The sequence below is a fragment of the Salvelinus sp. IW2-2015 genome, linkage group LG27, assembly GCF_002910315.2.
Source record: "Salvelinus sp. IW2-2015 linkage group LG27, ASM291031v2, whole genome shotgun sequence".
In the NCBI taxonomy this organism is placed as follows: domain Eukaryota; kingdom Metazoa; phylum Chordata; class Actinopteri; order Salmoniformes; family Salmonidae; genus Salvelinus; species Salvelinus sp. IW2-2015.
Window position 1 is genome coordinate 13,770,410 of NC_036867.1, and position 18,694 is coordinate 13,789,103.

The 18,694-nt window shown below is 44.7% G+C and overlaps 1 protein-coding gene across 1 annotated transcript in view; it reads right to left on the reverse strand.

Annotated features, from left to right (window-relative positions):
* The window catches only part of LOC111953336 (transcriptional activator GLI3-like), a 151,443-nt gene that overhangs the window by 122,131 nt on the left and 10,618 nt on the right, over positions 1-18,694 (reverse strand). The window contains 1 exon segment of the mRNA XM_070435400.1: positions 1,904-2,077. Within this exon segment, the coding sequence (XP_070291501.1) occupies positions 1,904-2,036 (133 nt within the window). The 5' untranslated portion in view covers positions 2,037-2,077.

The window sequence follows — 18,694 nt, forward strand, 5'->3', positions numbered from 1 at the left end:
AAGATAGCATTGAACAATCCTTCGGAAAGCTATTCAGACCCTTGACTTTGTTCCACATTTTGTTACGCCTTTACAAAAGCTCTTATTCTAAAAATTGCTTATGAATAAAAAATCCTTAGCAATCTACGCACCATACCCCATAATGAAAGCAAAATAACTGGTTGTTAGAAATTTTAGCAAATTTATTAAAAATAATAAAACAGAAATACCTTAATACTTAGTATTCTGACCTCTTCTACAAGACACAAAATTGAGGTCAGATATATCTGTTTCCATTAATCATCCGTTGGACTGTTTTTACAACTTGATTGGAGTCCACTTGTGGTAAATTCAATTGATTGGACATGATTTGGAAAGGCACACACCTGTCTACATAAGGTCCCACAGTTGACAGTGCATGTCAGCGCAAAAACCATGCCATGAGGTCGAAGAAATTGTCCGTAGAGCTCTGAGACAGGATTGTGTCGAGACACAGATCTGGGGAAGGGTACCATACCATTTCTGCAGCATTGAAGGTCCCCAAGAACACAGTGGCCTCCATCATTCTTAAATGGAAGAAGTATGGAACCCCCAAGAATCTTCCTAGAGCTGGCCGCCGGGCCAAACAGAGCAATCGGGGGAGAAGGGCCTTGGTCAGGGAGGTGACCAAGAATCAGATGGTCACTCTGACAGAGCTCTACAGTCGATCTGTGGAGATGGGAGAACCTTCCAGAAGGACCACCATCTCTGCAGCACTCCACCAATCAGGCCTTTATGGTAGAGTGGCCAGACGGAAGCCACTCCTCAGTAAAAGGCATATGACAGCGCACTTGGAGTTTGCCAAAAGGCACCTAAAGACTCTCAGACCATGAGAAACAAGATGATGAAACCAAGATTGAACTTTTTGGCCTGAATGACAAATGTCACGTCTGGAGGAAACCTGGCACCAGGGTACAGTAGTGGCAGCATCATGTTGTGGGGATGTTTTTCAGCAGCAGGGACTGGGAGACTAGTCAGGATTGAGGGAAAGATGAACTGAGCAAAGTACAGAGAGATCCTTGATGAATACCTGCTCCAGAGCGCTCAGGACCTCACACTGGGGTGAAGGTTCACCTTCCAACAGGACAGCGACAGCCAAGACAACACAGGAGTGGCTTCGGGGCCAAGTCTCTGAATGTCCTTGAGTGGCCCAGCCAGAGCCTGGACTTGAACCCGATCGAACATCTCTGGAGAGACCTGAAAATAGCTGTGCAGCGAAGCTCCCCATCTAACCTAACAGAGCTAGAGAGGATCTGCAGAGAAGAATGGGAGAAACTCCCCAAATACAGGTGTGCCAAGCTTGTAGCATCATACCCAATAAGACTCGGGGCTGTAATCACTGCCAAAGGTGCTTCAAGAAAGTACTGAGTAAAGGGTCTGAATACTTATGCAAATGTAATATTTCAGTATTGCGAAAATGTCTAAAAAACTGTTTTTGCTTTGTCATTATGGGGTAATGTGTGTATATTGATGAGGAAAAAAACAATTTCATCAATTTTAGAATAAGGCTGTAACCTAACAAAATGTGGAAAAAGTCAAGGGGTCTGATTACTTTTTGAAGGCACTGTATGTTGCATATGAACTCAACCTCTTACAAAAGAGCCTTGTTTTACACATGAGTATGACTGATAGGCATTCAGAAAACATTTGTATGAGCATGATCCACTCATGGCTTGCATTCCACCACAAACATCATTCTAAATGAAGAAACACCCATATTTCAACTTCATGACCAAAACATTCAACTCATTGTAACTCCCTGTTTGGAGCGGAGACAAAACGACAAATAGACAGGAGAGAGATAGAAGGAACCAGCGAGGAAGAGAACAAGAGAGAGGATCAGAGCGGGTAAGGAAGGAGGGATTAAGGTAAGTTAGACTCTTACCGTTTGACGTAGTGCTAGAGGCCACAGCCTTCTCGCTGATGTCGGTGCGCGCCGACGAGCCCTTGGTCGCCACGATGGTCTCCACCCTCTTCTTCTTCTCAGCTGCAGAACTGGCCTGGGACTGGGTTTCCATGACGACTGTTCATTCCTCAGCACGTCATGGAGACAGTACACCTGGGGAAGGGGGTGACAGAGAGAGAGGACAGGTAAGTACCCCAACCAAGAGGAGACCAATGATGTAGCGTCCTATTATAGTACACCATTAGTACACACCGTCGCATCACAGACTTTCCCAACATTCTCTCCAGATACACTGGTCTCTCTGAGTGAGGATGGCCCAGTACAGTAAGTATCTAACATAGTTTAAAAAAAAAAAAAAAAAAATACATGTTTTTGTTGTTGCTTTGTTTTAAGCTTCAAACCATTGTTAAACAAGATTTAAAAAATGGAATTGCTCAAAAAGTTGATGATGTCACACTCTCGCTCAACAATAGAGCTGCAACAGTACGCCTCCACCTCTTGAGAAACTAACTGTGTTGAATTAAAGGCATGACATCTAAAAGCTTTGAAAAGAAAACAATCACATGGTACTGACATTCATGTTTGCTGACCTCTGACCTCTATACCATCAGGAAGTCCTCCCAGCCAATCCCAATTCATCCCCAGCCACAGCGAAGGCTATGGGTCAATCCACCAGCTCCACTGTGTTTATTTTCCCTCATAATTGTTATGTTTGATTTTCCCACTGCCCTCTCAACGCACCCAACGGCCTTATAGTATTCTGATAACCTTCCCCAAATTTCCAGGTTTTACACAAATCCTGGAATAAGCGGAAAATCTGGGAATCCTTCAACTGGAATTTTGGTCCTTTTTCAACCCTACAAACAGGACAGTGAGCTAACTTCTCGTCTTACCCAACTGTGACAAAGTAAACTTCCAGTAACCAAGGGAATTAAGTTCTATATGTTTTATTTKAAAGTAAATTAGTTAAAGAAGTTGCTGTACAATAAGTTTTAGGTTATATCTTAGAGTACATGGAAGTGAAGGTTGTGGATAGGTACGTACTGAGAATTCCTCCTCTTTCAGAGAGAAAGAAGTGACTAACCTTCAGGGGATACTACAGAGAAACATTCACAACCCCAAAAATGAAGACTTGTCTGGGGGTCCTTTTGGGAATAATATGCTGCCAGGCAATTTCTCCTTCTCTCGAAGAATAAACTTTGTTTTGGTTAATTCTGTCTCTCCATTTTAAAGAGGAGTTCAGCCAACAGTCTATAGTAGCACATCGTCTTAGTTCAAAACCTCGACTTGGGTCAAGTCTTCCCTGAATCTTAGCCATGGAGACAGTAACACAACATGGTGCTAAACCACTTAAAACATGGGATCGTTTAAATCCACTGCAAGCCCTTCTTTTCAGGGGCGTCATGCACCCCAGAAATCTTAGGGGGCACAAAGTACGTGAGAATGACGGGGGTGGTCTGGAGGGGGGGCTATAAGTTTGCATTTTAAAACACCTGAAACAGCTTTTTCCTGCAATCTAGAGCCATAATCATTATGTTTAATTCTATTTAAGTCTATTTTTCTGCATATCTAAACATTCCTCTTGAACTGTCTCTATCCTCCTAACTGGTGGTTCTTTTTTTAAAGAAACAAAATATGCTTCTCTGCATCTCTTCAAAAATCTGGGTAAAATTTGATTGATAGCCTGAAATGGCTTCTTGGTAGCTAGTTATGAGGTTGGGAGATTGGGAACCTGTCTGAACTAGGTAAAGCCAGCTTTAAGTGGCTGGTATTGCAGATAGTTTTTTCAATTCATTTTTTATGACAAATCTGCGGGGGCAAGAGCCCCTGTGCCCCCTATGGGCATGATGCCTCTGCTTCTTTTAGACCCTGAAACATGCCATAATTCATGGGTAATTGCTGGAAATATTTAGTCTATGCAACATTTTTCTTTCAAATAAAGACAAACATGCGTTTTGTTCATTTTTCCCCCCAACCCTCCTGAAAAAACTCKGTCTGTCGTTCATTCCTAACCGACAACAACATCTGTAAGCAATCGTGGCGTTACCACCAAAAAAAAACAGCCCAATTACTCCCCGACCAATCAAAACAGAATTAAACAAGAGCTCTTCCTCTAATCACTCCCACATGAATACATGTGTACCATGTCACTCCAGACCTCGTTTCACCCTTTCTACAACAGATCTCATCTCAAATCACTGGTATGTGTTTGATAGGATGAGTGTTTTAGTTTTGGGTTAGATTTAGAGCTTTTTTTGGGGGGGGGGGGAACAACAAGTGTGTGCGTGTCGTGTGTGTGTGTGTGTGTATGTGTGTGGTGTGTGTGTGTGTGTGTGTGTGTGTGTGTGTGTGTGTGTGTGTGTGTGTGTGTGAGAGAGAGTTCCTGAGCTCGCCATCGATTTAGGTCCTGGGTCGAGAGAGACAGCAAGCCGCTCAACCCCTTTCAGCGGCCCGCAACCATAGAAACTCAAACGTGAGGCGCTCCTCGACTGACAGTCCATCTCAGGCAGAGGGGAGATCAGACAATAGAGCCCCTGAGTCAGGTTTTTTCAGCCCCCCTTTAAATTACACGCTACACCGTTCTGACGATTGAACTTCTTGCAAAAGCGAAGAAGAGAAAAAATAAGAAAAGGGAGAAGGGAAAGAAACTCCTCCCATTATAGACTGACCCTTGGCATGCCCGTGCTTTTGCCGGTGTGTGCTTGTGTGCACGCGCGCCCTTCCTTGTTTGAGCCCTCAAACCTCTCTGCCTCCTCCCAGGTGAGTCAGAGGAGAGGAGGAGAAAAAGAGAGAAAGAAAAGGTTGGAAGACAGGAGGGAGGGGATGTTCAGATTCAGAAGGGGGAAATCTACTGGGGGAGGAGTGAGGGGTGAGGAGAAAGCAGGGGCATAAACATTCCATTGGTAGAGCAAATATTCACAGCTCCTGGCCACTCAAGCGTGGCTGACTGCCCTTTTGTGTTCCATGAGGCGGTCGGAGCGGTCCGTGGTTCCAGAGCAGCAATTAAAAGCAGGACCTTTTCACCCATAATCCCTCTGACCTCGACGCCACTGCTACATCCAATCACCCCGTCCTGCAGGTGTTCCTCTCTGTCCGTCTCTTTCTCTGCTTCTTTCTGTTTTTCTTGAAAACCTCTCTTTTTCTACTTCTCGGTACCTTTTATCAGTGTCTTCACACTCAAGCAATATAACTGATATCTGAATTTGAACACCTGAGTTGTGTTTTCTGGACACATACAGTACATGTGTTATCAGTGGTGCCCAGAGTTTTTCCTATGTCACCTGGCCGGGGAAAACTCTGGGCCCTAGTTATGACCTAATCTAGTTATAACCATTATCGTTACTGAGTAAGTCATAAGTATGTCACATTGTAAGTACCTTGAGGATGCGCCGTTTCTGACGATTCCAATCTAGGCCAGGAAATGATAATGATATTTTCTATCCCGAGGATTTCTCTCAGGGAGGCACATAATATTATACAGTACTTTTGAAAGTCATGATACTGTATGTTGTCATGTACTGTAGGGCATCTACCCTGAACCTTAGCTGTTAGAGAATACACGCTAATCTACTTACATGTCAATACCCACTGGGCACAAATGTCAATTTAACATCTATTCCACATTGGTTGAACATAATTTCATTGAAATTCTGTGGAAAWAATGTTGATTCAACCAGTGTGTGCCCAGTGGGTAGAAAATCAAATACTCCACCACGTTTGCATGAGACATCACAAAAATAACCAACATTTTACAGAGGCTGTATAATGTTCATTCTCTGTCTGTTTAACAGAAGGGTTTGGTCTTTGKATGCTCAGTAAGCACCTTACAAAAGAAGGCATTATGAACCACGCATCGGTTGCAGTCGTTACCCAAAATAAATGTAAATTTCATATTAATGCTTATTCCTTGAAATGACTGTCCCACACTCAATTAGTGAAGGGAGAATGAAAGGGTGTATCTTTATTTGTGTGTCACCATAATCCTTTCGCACAGAAAGGGAGGCGATTAAACAGGTTTAAAATACCACAATTCAGACTGTTGGTTAGGAAAAAAACATTCTTATTTTATAAGCACATTAAGCAAATCAATTTAACATAAATTATACGCTGTGGTGACAAAGGCTCTGAGTTGAAAGTCATCTGCAAATGGCGCACATCAAAGTCAAACACCGAAATAAACTTTTGCCTTTGATCAAAAAAGCGAACCGGTGTTTTCTCTCCACACAGGGTTAAACAACAAGCCACAAACATTGCCTTTGAAAAATCCTTTAATTTTTGTAACTGCTTAAGGAGACCATTATCGAAGGAATCAAACTAGTCACAATCTATTGCTGTCCTGAATTTACATAGTATGGAAACTTATAGAAACTCAAATAATATTTGTGAGAAAAATGCTGAGGGTGTACTTCCAAATCGGGGGTGGGGGGAGCAGCACGGTGCCGGGGGATCCCTGAGGGGGGGACTGGCAGTGCTGCAGCATTCATCATCATTACATCAGCGACCACCGAGATCCTTTTATCTGACGCTCATTGACAGTGCACAAACACACTACAGCACAGAGAGGGGGGGTGGGGGAGACGGAGGAATAACGTAGGATAAATAGAGAGAGGGATGAACAGGGTTCAAGATGAGGGGAGAAAGAGAGAAAGAATGGAAAACGAGAGGAATATGAGAGAGGAAAAAAGTAACAAGCATCATTCCATCAATGGAGGAAAAGGTTCGATCTGGAAAGAGTGAGGAGGTGCACGTGCATCAAATCAAATCAAATGTTATTTGTCACATACAACCGAATACAACAGGTGTAGGTAGACCTTACAGTGAAATGCTTACTTACAAGCCCTTAACCAACAATGCAGTTTTAAGAAAAATAAGTGTGAAGAAAGTATTTACTAAAATAAACTGAAGTAAAAAATAAATACAAAATGAAAAAAGAAGATAAAAGAAAAATAACAAATAATTAAAGAGCAACAACGAAATGACATTAGCGAGGCTATATTCAGTGGGTACCGGTACAGAGTCAATGTGCGGGGGCACAGGTTAGTAGAGGTAATTGAGGTAATATGTACATGTAGGTAGAGGTAAAGTGACAGCAGCGTAAAAATGCAAATAGTTCGGGTAGCCATCTGATTAGCTGTTCAAGAGTCTTATGGCTTGGGGGTAGAAGCTGTTAAGAAGCCTTTTGGACCTAGACTTGGCGCTCCGGTACCGCTTGCCGTGCGCTAGCAGAGAGAACAGTCTATAACTAGGGTGGCTGGAGTCTTTAGCAATTTTTAGGGCCTTCCTCTGACACGGTCTGGTATAGAGGCCCTGGATGTCAGGAAGCTTGGCCCCTGTGATGTACTGGGCGGTACGCAGTACACTCTGTAGCGCCTTGCGGTCGGAGGCCGAGCAGTTGCCATACCAGGCGGTGATGCAACCAATCAGGATGCTCTCGATGGTGCAGCTGTAGAACTTTTTGAGGATCTGAGGACCCATGCCAAATCTTTTCGGTCTCCTGAGGGGGAATAGGCGTTGTCGTGCCCTCTTCACGACTGTCTTGGAGTGTTTGGACCATGATAGTTCGTTGGTGATGTGTACACCAAGGAACTTGAAGCTCTCAACCTGCTCCACTACAGCCCCGTCGATGAGAATGGGGGTCGTGCTCTGCCCTCCTTTTCCTGTAGTCCACAATCATCTCCTTTGTCTTGATCACGTTGAGGGAGAGGTTGCTATCCTGGCCTCTCCCTCATCGTGAACAAGACAAAGGAGATGCGTGTGTGTGTGTGTGTGTGTGTGTGTGTGTGTGTGTGTGTGTGTGTGTGTGTGTGTGTGTGTGTGTGTGTGTGTGTGTGTGTGTGTGTGTGTGTGTGTGTGTTTGCACTTTGTGCAGCTATGCCAACAACATTAAGAGCTCAAGCACAGCTGGAATAACTAAAACACTGTGGGGTGAGGATGTAGTGGGTATAACCAGAAACCCTCTGCAAGGGGCCTGGGCCCCCATGTGCTCGCTTTGGAGAGGGATGGGGGGTTGGGGTTGAAGGATAGGGCCCTATAAAGGAGCACACAAAAACCAAGGGTGCATCCCAAATGGCACCCTATTCCCTATTTAGTACACTACTTTCGACCAGGGTCCATAGGGCTCTGGTCAAAAGTAGTGCACTATATAAGGAATAGTGTGCCATTCGGGAGGCAAACCCGAGAGAAACAGCTGAGAGGTGGAGCGGTTAGCAAACCTCAAGTGTGACCAAATGGTCGGAGGTTGGCGGTTCAATCCCCAGGTCAATCCCCATATCGAAGAGACTAGAGAGACGTTCACAATTACAAGCTCAATGGTGTCATTGAGTGAATGGCACATACTTAGGTCGCCATGCTGTGTGCAACACTGCACTGATGGGGATATGGGGATGCCCTTGGCCCTATGGGAGGGGAACGGGAAGAGGGATTCTCTGCTGGATGGAGGATTTGGGTGGTGGGTCCCATTCAAAAGGGATGAGACTTAACATTGTGCCCAGATGGCACTTAGTCTGGCCTACAGCTGATGGGGGATCGTCCCCTGAAGTAAGGCCATTTAGTAGCAATTAGTTACGCCTCACCACACACACACACTTGCACACACACATGCCATTCAACTTGTTCAGTCTAGCCCTTTCTCACCCTTTTGTGTTCAGTGACATGGTCGGGCTGTTTAAACTCTTAAGTCGTTCACACGTTTAGATATTGTTCTATCAGAGTGGGCGACGCCACACCTTGACATCTGAACTGTTTGTGGGGCAATGAGTTCTAGATGAAGTGACTAATGAACAGGACCTGAAATGGAGGGGTGAAATAGCTATGATTCTCGTCTGTTACCCGTCAAAGAAGTCCGCAAACATCTACCCGTCTCCAACAGATACACCGCAAGAGGAATCATTTCAACAAAACTGGGGCTTTTTGTCCGAAGTATCAACTCCATGCAGTTATTTGGGAGTGGGGAGGTGCGGCTGCAAAGCACGTGTGAGAGAGGTTTGGTTTAAATGTTGTTGTCAAGGACAAACAGTGCAACAACGCAGCCCATCGGTGGCTTTCGGCGGAGCTAATGCGATTATGCTCGTCGAGTGCCTCCGTCTCCCAGACCTCTCTACTTAAGACGCTTTGGAGGACTGGCGAGGGACCGTGTGTCGTTTCACACAGCGACGCGCTGAGTGCATCTTACATTCCTGGGTAACAAACCCACACGATGTAATCTTAATGCTTACACGACGCCTCTTTTGCACTTGCTACCCTGCAGATAAGGGGCAAATAAAGAGCCGGGCCACAATGGAAACCTCCGGCGTTCCTCTAGCGTTTCCCCGCTCCCCCAGCCCTCCGCCTATTAGCTTATTTATTTATTGTGCACTGTATTTGTTTGAGTCGCACTGGTGTACTAAGAGCAACTGGGACCCCAAAAGTCCCCAAGACTGAAACAATGGAAAAAGCAGTCAGCCCTTTTCCCTTGGTGGAACGGTTACGCGGTATCGGGTCGCTCTCTCTCTCTCTCTCTCCTCGCTTTTACTCTGACTCGATTCATTTCCCCCCGCGATGCCACAGAGTCTCTGTTCAATACACTTTCTGCTACTTGGCATGAAAGAGGGAAAAGATGCTAGTTCGGGTATTTCGTTTCCAAGCAGAACCCAACAATTGCAAACTGATACCCAGGTAAAGCACAGTACGGCAGCAGCCAAGAAATACAATACATGAAGTCTAGCCGTCATTTGTCCGTGATTCCTAAACCAGTATGTGGGGCCTTGAGATGTTGGTCCATCTTGACTTGAATCCCCACAACAATGATTATTATACAAATAAGCCTCTCTTTCCAACTTGCTCCTAGCCATTCAGTTCAACATGGTAAATACAAGTTTCCTGCCTACATTCACCACTTTGAGTCTTTGGCCCTAAAATGGGGTTAAGTGACCGCATGGAATTCAAAGCGGAGCAAAGAGTGAGGGTCGTATTGGCACACTTCACACCGCGCTTCGGGAAGGCTCGCAAGCAAGACACCACAAAACCTGAACCTACTCTACCTACACATCTCTCCCGTACTTTGCTTAGTATGTTTACCACTGTGTTTTTTTCACTATGGGTACCTCAGCATGTGTCAAAATGAGAGCGAGAGATGCTCTCTACTGTATTTGAGAGTGTGTGAGCTTTTCTGTGCGCGAGTGTATGTACACTGTATGGGCATGTGTGACTTTTCATCTGCAAGTGTATGTATGCACAGCATCAGGAAGAGAGGGGACCCTAGGGAGTGGAAGGGTAGAAGCAGAGGAATTCCTTTGTTGATGAAAAAACTACACATACACTAATACACACACACACACACACCTCATAGTGAGTGGGATCAAGCAGAGGGATGGTAGGGGGGCTGTAGAGGGAGCAGGTAAGGCTTTGAGAGGGGGTCTCCTTTTGCATGGCCCTGGGGACCATCGAACTGCCTCCTCTCCTCCATCTCTCCCTACCTCCATCCCTGCATCTCCACAGGAGGCCTTCCTCTCCATGTCTCCACATACAACTACTCACACTCATGAAGACCTCTAGATAGCTAATACAGTTTGTCCACATACAACTACTCACACTCATAAAGACCTCTAGATAGCTAATACAGTTTGTCCACATACAGTAGAACTTCCATTCATATTTGCATAGTCATCCCTAATGCAATGTCTCCATAGAGGTTCCATTCATATCATTAGACTTGTGTCATTGCATGAAGCAGACATCCTTACCAAGATAATGTACATACAGTCAACTAAGGCTGACCCCAATTAGTCGTGGGGTCGATTGTTTGGTCGAATAGACTGTTGGATCGATCAATACTTTTTTTTGTCGAGCAGTAGCAAATACACTATATATACACGTGGACACCCCTTGAAATTAGTGGATTTGGCTATTTCAACCGCACCCGTTACTGACAGGTGTATAAAATCGAGCGCATAGCAATGCAATCTCCATAGACAAACATTGGCAGTAGAATGGTCCTACTGAAGAGCTCAGTGACATTCAAAGTGGCACCGTCATAGGATGTCACCTTCCCAACAAGTCAGTCAAATGTCTGCCCCGCTAGAGCTGCCCCGGTCAACTGTAAGTGCTGTTATTGTGAAGTGGAAACGTATAGGAGCAACAACGGCTCAGCCGCAAAGTCGTAGGGCACACAAGCTCACAGAACGGGACAGCTGAGTGCTGAAGCAGTGGAAACACATTCTCTGGAGTGATGAATCACGCTTCACCGTCTGGCTGTCCGGCGGACAAATCTGGGTTTGGCGGACGCAGGGGGTTCGGGCTAGGCCCCTTAGTTCCAGTGAAGGGAAATCTTAATGCTACAGCATACAATGACATTCTAGACGATTCTGTGCTTCCAACTTTGTGGCAACAGTTTGGGGAAGGCTCTTTACTGTTTCAGCATGACAATGTCCCCGTGCACAAAGCGAGGTCCATACATTAATGGTTTGCCGAAGAAGAACTTAACTGGCCTGCACAGAGCCCTGACCTCTACTCCATCGAACACCTTTGGGATGAATTGGAACGCCGACTGTGAGCCAGGCCTAATCACCCAACATCAGTGCCCAACCTCACTAATGCTCTTGTGGCTGAATGGAAGCAATTCCCAGCAGCAATTGTGAGTGTGGCTAATATGCACAATGCACATCTCTCTCCTGAATGCACTCTCTCTCATACCAATTTGTGCTCATTCATTGTTTCCTAACTTAATTGTGTGAATTGTTTGCATTTGATTGTTAGTGTATCAATTGCTCATGACGTATATCACCAGTATTACATTTACCGTTATTTCCTTTCATTTCTAATCTACAATGTTTGTTTGGTTACAGCAATTTATTTTCATGCGTTCAATATATTATTACTCCAGTCTTCTATCGTTTTCATTATCGGATTGGACATTTTGTTTTGGTTAATTTAATTCCATTTAGTTTTGTCAGTTTAGTCATTGTCTTTTGTTTGGAGTGCTCGTGCCAACGTTGAGTAACGACGTGCACCTGATTACACATAGAAAGAAGTAGGCCTATAGGCTACCTGGCCTGCGCTAAAATCTAGGCTTATACATTTTATTTTATTTATTTTTTATTTCACCTTTATTTAACCAGGTAGGCTAGTTGAGAACAAGTTCTCATTTGCAACTGCGACCTGGCCAAGATAAAGCATAGCAGTGTGAACAGACAACAACACAGAGTTACACATGGAGTAAACAATAAACAAGTCAATAACATAGTAGGGGGAAAAAAAAAAAAAAAGAGAATCTATATACAATGTGTGCAAAAGGCATGAGGAGGTAGGCAATAAATAGGCCATAGGAGCAAATAATTACAATTTAGCAGATTAACACTGGGGTGATAAATCATCAGATGATCATGTGCAAGTAGAGATACTGGTGTGCAAAAGAGCAGAAAAGTAAATAAATAAAAACAGTATGGGGATGAGGTAGGTAAATTGGGTGGGCTATATACCGATGGACTATGTACAGCTGCAGCGATCGGTTTGCTGCTCAGATAGCAGATGTTTAAAGTTGTTGTGTTGTACATGTGCCCATTTGGAGATCTGATAGTATTTCTGATTGGCTTTAAGCACCACCACTAATGAGCTGTGGAGCTTCTCAAAGTAATCATTTTCTTCACCTCAGACAGCAAGTAAACAAAGTCTGTTTTTACATCCATAGAGAATGACAATAGTTCCTCAATGTATTTGAAAAATCTTTCCAGCTCTCTTCCTTTCGATAACCACTCAGTGTGAAAGGGAAAAATGCCTTGCTCTGATCCAGTGGAAACATCATAAAATAGGCCTACCTGATTACTTTTTTATCCCGTAAGCAAATCGCCTACAGTTGTGTCTGTCCTGAGCTCACTTAACGTGTGAGAAACTCTGAGGGCCTAGAAAATTTTATTGAATGTTGCAAGTTTGCTAGCACCAGCTTCAGGCCTGACCTAAGTTAATAGTTGATACAATGTTTCAAGTTCATTGCAGACAGGCCATGCGTAGCCAATGTGATTTATAGGATATTTATTTTTAATCAGGATATTTTCTACCTGCAGGCTGCAATGTTTTATTTGTTGGCTTTATGTAGGTTAGTTTTGACAATGGCAATAGAAGTAACTTTTTAGGTTTGTATCATTTTCATTTAGATTTGGATCGAATTTTGATTAACCACTTGACAATGACTTTGAGATACGAAGACATTATTATAAATGAAATTGAACTGTTCCACGAAAATGTGAATATGAAAACCATAACTGGCACGCAGATCGGTAGAAATAGTGAGATCAATTGGCATTCCACATGAGAAAGGTTGCCCGACTCCTCGTGTAGCCTATTACCAGCAACTTCAGGAGACTAACGGCAGAATTTACGAAAGCCAGCAGGAGTGGGAGGAGGACGGTCGGGTCAGGTTACGTTTTTTCCCCTTCTGGTCATCTTGATCTCTGGCTCCCTCTTGAGTCATATGTGTCTTGTTTTATGGCCCTGGTCAAAAGAAGTAGGGAATAGGGTGCCCTTTGGGATGCAGACACAGAGGCAGTTCCAGTGGAGTGATGGAGTGATGGAGTTGTTGCTTCAACGTCCCCCAGACCATGTCCGTCTGTCTGTCCAGAGGCTGAGCCCACAGGTTGCTGGTCCCTCTCTCATTTCCACACTCTAACCCCCCAGTTCCCTCTGGGCTCTCCTACTCTCCCTCTGTCTCTGTCTATTTTCTCTAATTTCCCCCTCTCTATCTTTCCATCGCTCTCTTTCCCTTTTCTATATCTGTCTTTTCCTTTCTTTCTCTCTCTGTCTCTCCAACTTTCTATCTCTCTTTTCCCCCTCTCTTTCTCTCACAAATCTCTCCTGCGCGCCTGCTCTCCCTCTCGCTCTGCCTTCCTCCCACCCCACCCCTTTGCTCTCTCCTTCCTCTCTGTCACTGGTATAAACGGTACAGCACAGACCAGAGTGAGTGGAGGAGAGGAGGGTAGTGAATGATGTGATTGATGACAGAGCAGGGCCTCTGCGGGGGAACAACAGCCAGGGGCCAGCGTGATAATAACGCAGCACAATAATCAACCCAACCCATGAAGCAGACAATCAGCAAGGCAAAGCAGGCAGCACAGGCCCCTATTAGGCAGGCCTCATCAGGACGGCTAAGTGAGAAATTAGCCCTCGCCCGAGCCCGCGACGATTCATCAAGTCGCGGCCCCCGACGCCCCCCCCAAGAAGTCATAATGTTTACTTAAAGACTCGGCCGCCATGCCCCCGAAGGTGCGCTTATGGCTGTTATTAATTCTCTCGTCGGACCCTCGCGGCCGCCCATTTAAAGTGTATCAGAGGAGGGGGATGATTGGACGAGATGAAGTTCCGGCACTGGTGTTTGGCTCTCTGGCGATAAAGGGAGGGAGCGGAGGGAAGGAGGGAGGAGAGGAGGGAGGGAGGAGGGAGGGAAGGGAGGGGGGAGGGAGGGCAAAATAAAGATACCATCACATTTGCAAAAATGAAGGTCGCTGGAATTTAGACCTTGTTCAATGGGAAGTGAAAGAGGGATGGAGGCGATGGAGGGAGAGGAGAGGAGCGAAACGGGCGGAGGAAGTGAAAGAGGGAGGGAGGGCTGAGAGGGATGGCACGCGGGGGAAGTGAAGGAGGGAGGACGAAGGAAGGGGACGCGGCGGAGGAAGTGAAAGAGGGATCGGAGGGATGGAGGGAGAAGGAGAGGACGAACGGGCGGAGGAAGTGAAAAAGGAGGAAAGGCATTCAAAGGGCAACTGAGTCGCACATTCCACACTACATTCCGATGATTCGGTTTTATCATCTGTTCTCCTTCTACCAGGTGGACCCACGGGGTCCAAGTCCCAAATGGCACCCTATTCCCTATTTAGTGCACTACTTTTGATCAGGGTCCATAGGGCTCTGCTCAAAAGTAGTGCGCTACGTAGGGAATAGGGTACCATTTGGGACGATACCCGAGGAAATAACTTCAACACGCCCCGGCCAAGAACGCCTGGCGATTGCTCATGCTATCAGCATGCTATCAGAGCCCTAATAGTCTTTTAACATGGCATGGCTGTGACGGACGGGGGAAGAAGCGGGAGAAGGAAGTGGGGGAGTTGGGCCTAGTTCATTTGTTGGGGCGGACGGAACTGAGGCTCACTTAATGAGGCGGCTAAGTAACTCCTCTTAAACCACGCAATGCTATGAATCACTTGTATAAAACAAACTCTATGACCGGGTGTAAGGAGTGTGCTGAGAGTTGGGAAGCAAGTTCAGGGAGTGAGTGATTTCATAAATAAACACAACTAAATACAAAACAAGAAACACAAAACAGACATGACACTGGAACAGAACCAATAACGCCTGGAGGATCCGAAGGGAGTGACATATATAGGGCAGGTAATCAAGTAGGTACTCTACTCTACTGTAATCTACTCTACTGTACTCTAATCTACTCTACTGTTCTGTAATCTACTGTACTGTACTGTACCAGGAGTATGGTTGAGAGAGTGGTAGATCAAAGGAAGTAGAGACACAGAGGGAGTCTTAGTCAGAGACTCCCAGCCAGCTCCCCTTTGGCTGACGTGTCTCCCAACAGCACCACTAGTTTGGTAGGAAGACAACACTTCAGTCTCACTTTCATGAAAAGCCCCCCCATCAGGGCCTGCTCACTCTCACTCTCACACACACACACACGCGCGCGCGCGCACGCGCACACACTCTCTCAGAAGGATTGGCGCTCCCCAAAGCACCCGTTTCTCCACACAGAGAACTACCAAGTCAAAAGTTTACACCCCACCCATCAAGGTTTCTATTTTACTTAACATGTAGAATAATATAAACATCCCAAAAAACTATGAAAAACACATATGAACATAGCAACCAAACATTTGGTCAACTCCTTTGAAAAACAAATCATACCCACTAAGCGAAACCCAAAGCATCATACGCTGCAAAATGCTCTACCCATACTCTAATCCACAATCTTAAATAAGAATCACTACATTCACCAAGCAGCACAACCCATCACACTGTCCCCCTCCATGCTTAACAATGGAACCACACACTTGACAAACCATCCAATCATCACACACTCTCATCTCACAAAACACGCGTGAACAATACAATTCTCAAATTTGACTCACCAGACCAAAGGGACAATTCCACCTCTAACTTTAAGCTCCAGAGGGCAAGCATCCTAACCCAATCCATCTCACATCTAGAAACTCACTACAGACCCTGATTCATCTCCGTTGTATCCACAAACCCGCAATTACCCATGCTACCAAGCACAATGACCCACTCTCCCAATTGCCGATACCCATCATTGTAAATAAGAACCGACTGCCAATTTAAAACAAACAATAAAAATTACATAAAAAATCCATCTCTTTTCCCAAGCAATCTGCATTAATTTACCAATTCTCTCCCAACCCCTATTATGCTGATCACGCTTACTGCCTCCATCCGTCCCTAGACTCACTGATGGTTATCACTACGATCTTCCTTCCTTTCGTCCCCCTCGTTTTCCTGGATCTCTGCAATCTCACCGTCTAGGGTAAAGTCTGTGAAAATCCCTCTACTGTGCTCTTTAGCAAAAGTATATCTCCTTCCCTTCTGATTAGACCCACAGCTCCCGACCCCTCCTTCTCACCTCCACCTCTCTCTTCTCTCCCTCTCTTTCTCGAGACCTGAAACCTAACCATCCCTCAAGAACTACTCTGGCCTATATCCTTCTCCCCACCACCTTCCCTCCTGCAGCTAAACCCACCTTTCAACGACTGCTACCTTTCCCAACCTCGCTCAACCAACTCTTCTAACCCACCCTGCGTCTCTAACGAATGATGCTATAAAACCTAACGACATACTCCTACTACCATTGCACCCTCTACCAAACCACTATATTATTAGATTGACCCTCTTCAGCTATAAACGTAATTGTCAACATCTCCATCTACTTAAATCCTCAGCCCCCACAGGCAAAATGACTGCCACCCCTCAACCTTTCCTCTCTATTCTTCCCATCCGGCCCCTTTCTAAATTTCCTACCACGCTCTTACACCATGCCTTTTACTCTCTTCTACACTTACATCCTAATAAAAAAAGGCTTCATAAAATACATTTATTAAAATAAATCGAAATAGTGGTTCTTCACAAACCAAACCATCACTACTAAACATAATTGAATTCTTACCTTTAACTCGAGCATTATGCCTCACACCAAAAGAGACTGCACTTAACCTAATAACTCCTAATCCAACCGACCTACACCCATCACAACGCCAACCCAAGAAAAAAAAATGCCACCAAAAAAGAAACCGAAATATAACAACAAATACCTATCTCTAAGTAGATCCACCTCCGATTTACCATGATGATAGAGTAAATTTTCCCCCCACCAAACCCTTTTTTACGATCTTATATCTTAAAGCCGCCATCCCTTTCTCTCATAAATAAACAACTTACAGATAACTACCTCCAAATACAATTCAGAAACAGCCCAAACTACACAAGCAAATCCTAGCAATTCTTAAACTATCATCTATTTAACATGAATTAAACAACAATTAAGATTTCTCAAAAACTCAGCCTTCCATAAGACTTACTCAACTGCATACTCATACTACAAAGATGATTCAGTAAAAATATAAAATATCTACAAATGACTACCTCCACTCCAATCAACTAATAAAAGACAGTCACTCAGGAAACTCTCTTTCATCCAAATGCCAAGCAGTTATAAACCCTCACCCTTTCAGCACTCTCCATCATATTTTAATATAATACACATCCCCCCCCATTATACAAAATGACTCTCTGGACACAACACACTTTCAGTCTATCTTATCTAACATTCCAAACAACAGTCAAAGAGAACCAAAACAGGTACCAAACAAGCTACCTTCACTACTAATTCCTTGGAAAAAACCATAAAGCTCCAAAAATAGCATTCCATGTGACCACCAACATCCCACCACTTGATCCCAAAACGCGATAACGTTCACTCGAACATCTTAGATCTAACAACACGAATCCCAATAGACTGACAGGCTTAAACAACTTTTATACTTCATCCAGTTTATCCAAGTGACCTCCCCGCCAAGCAATAATACGATAAAAAAAAGGGCAGACCATATACACACGCCCACAACCCATGCAACCCCAATCCAGACCATAAACAAAAACTCGACTCCCTCCACGCACACCTGAGACCCCTCCGCCATTGTGTGTTTCAACAATCGTCATACAGCACCAGTGCCTAATCAAGCCCAAGCAATTGATGATCACAGCGCCAAACAACATAAACTCTACAACAAAAATTATCTACAACCCCAAACCTAAAACAAGCAAAGGATATACAAAAAGCAGAGAAGGAAAAAACGATAACAAGACCAAGAAGAAAACATCACCACAAAAAATATATCAAGACGAAACCATAACAATACTGTAACAAACAAGTTTTGCACCGTGATCAGGATATAAAACACATTGCAGACCTACCGACCCCCGAAATACAAAGGAACGCCGAACACAACAAAACGAACACTCCACAAGATTGCGTATCAATGGCGCAACATTGTGGTGCAGAAACACGAAATGACTATGTGATAGTGTGTGGGTGTGTGTGTGTTGTCGTGTGGTGGTGTACTAAACCTAAGTGTGTCACTGGCCCTGTGTTGTGAACCGCTGCCGCCTGTTTGTCTGTGTGATGTCGAGGTGTGTGGTGCTGTGTAATGTGTTGTGTTGTGTGTGGGGGGGCGGCACGTGGGTGCATGTGTCGTGAGCGTAGGCTACCTTAACTGACATCTTCGGCGA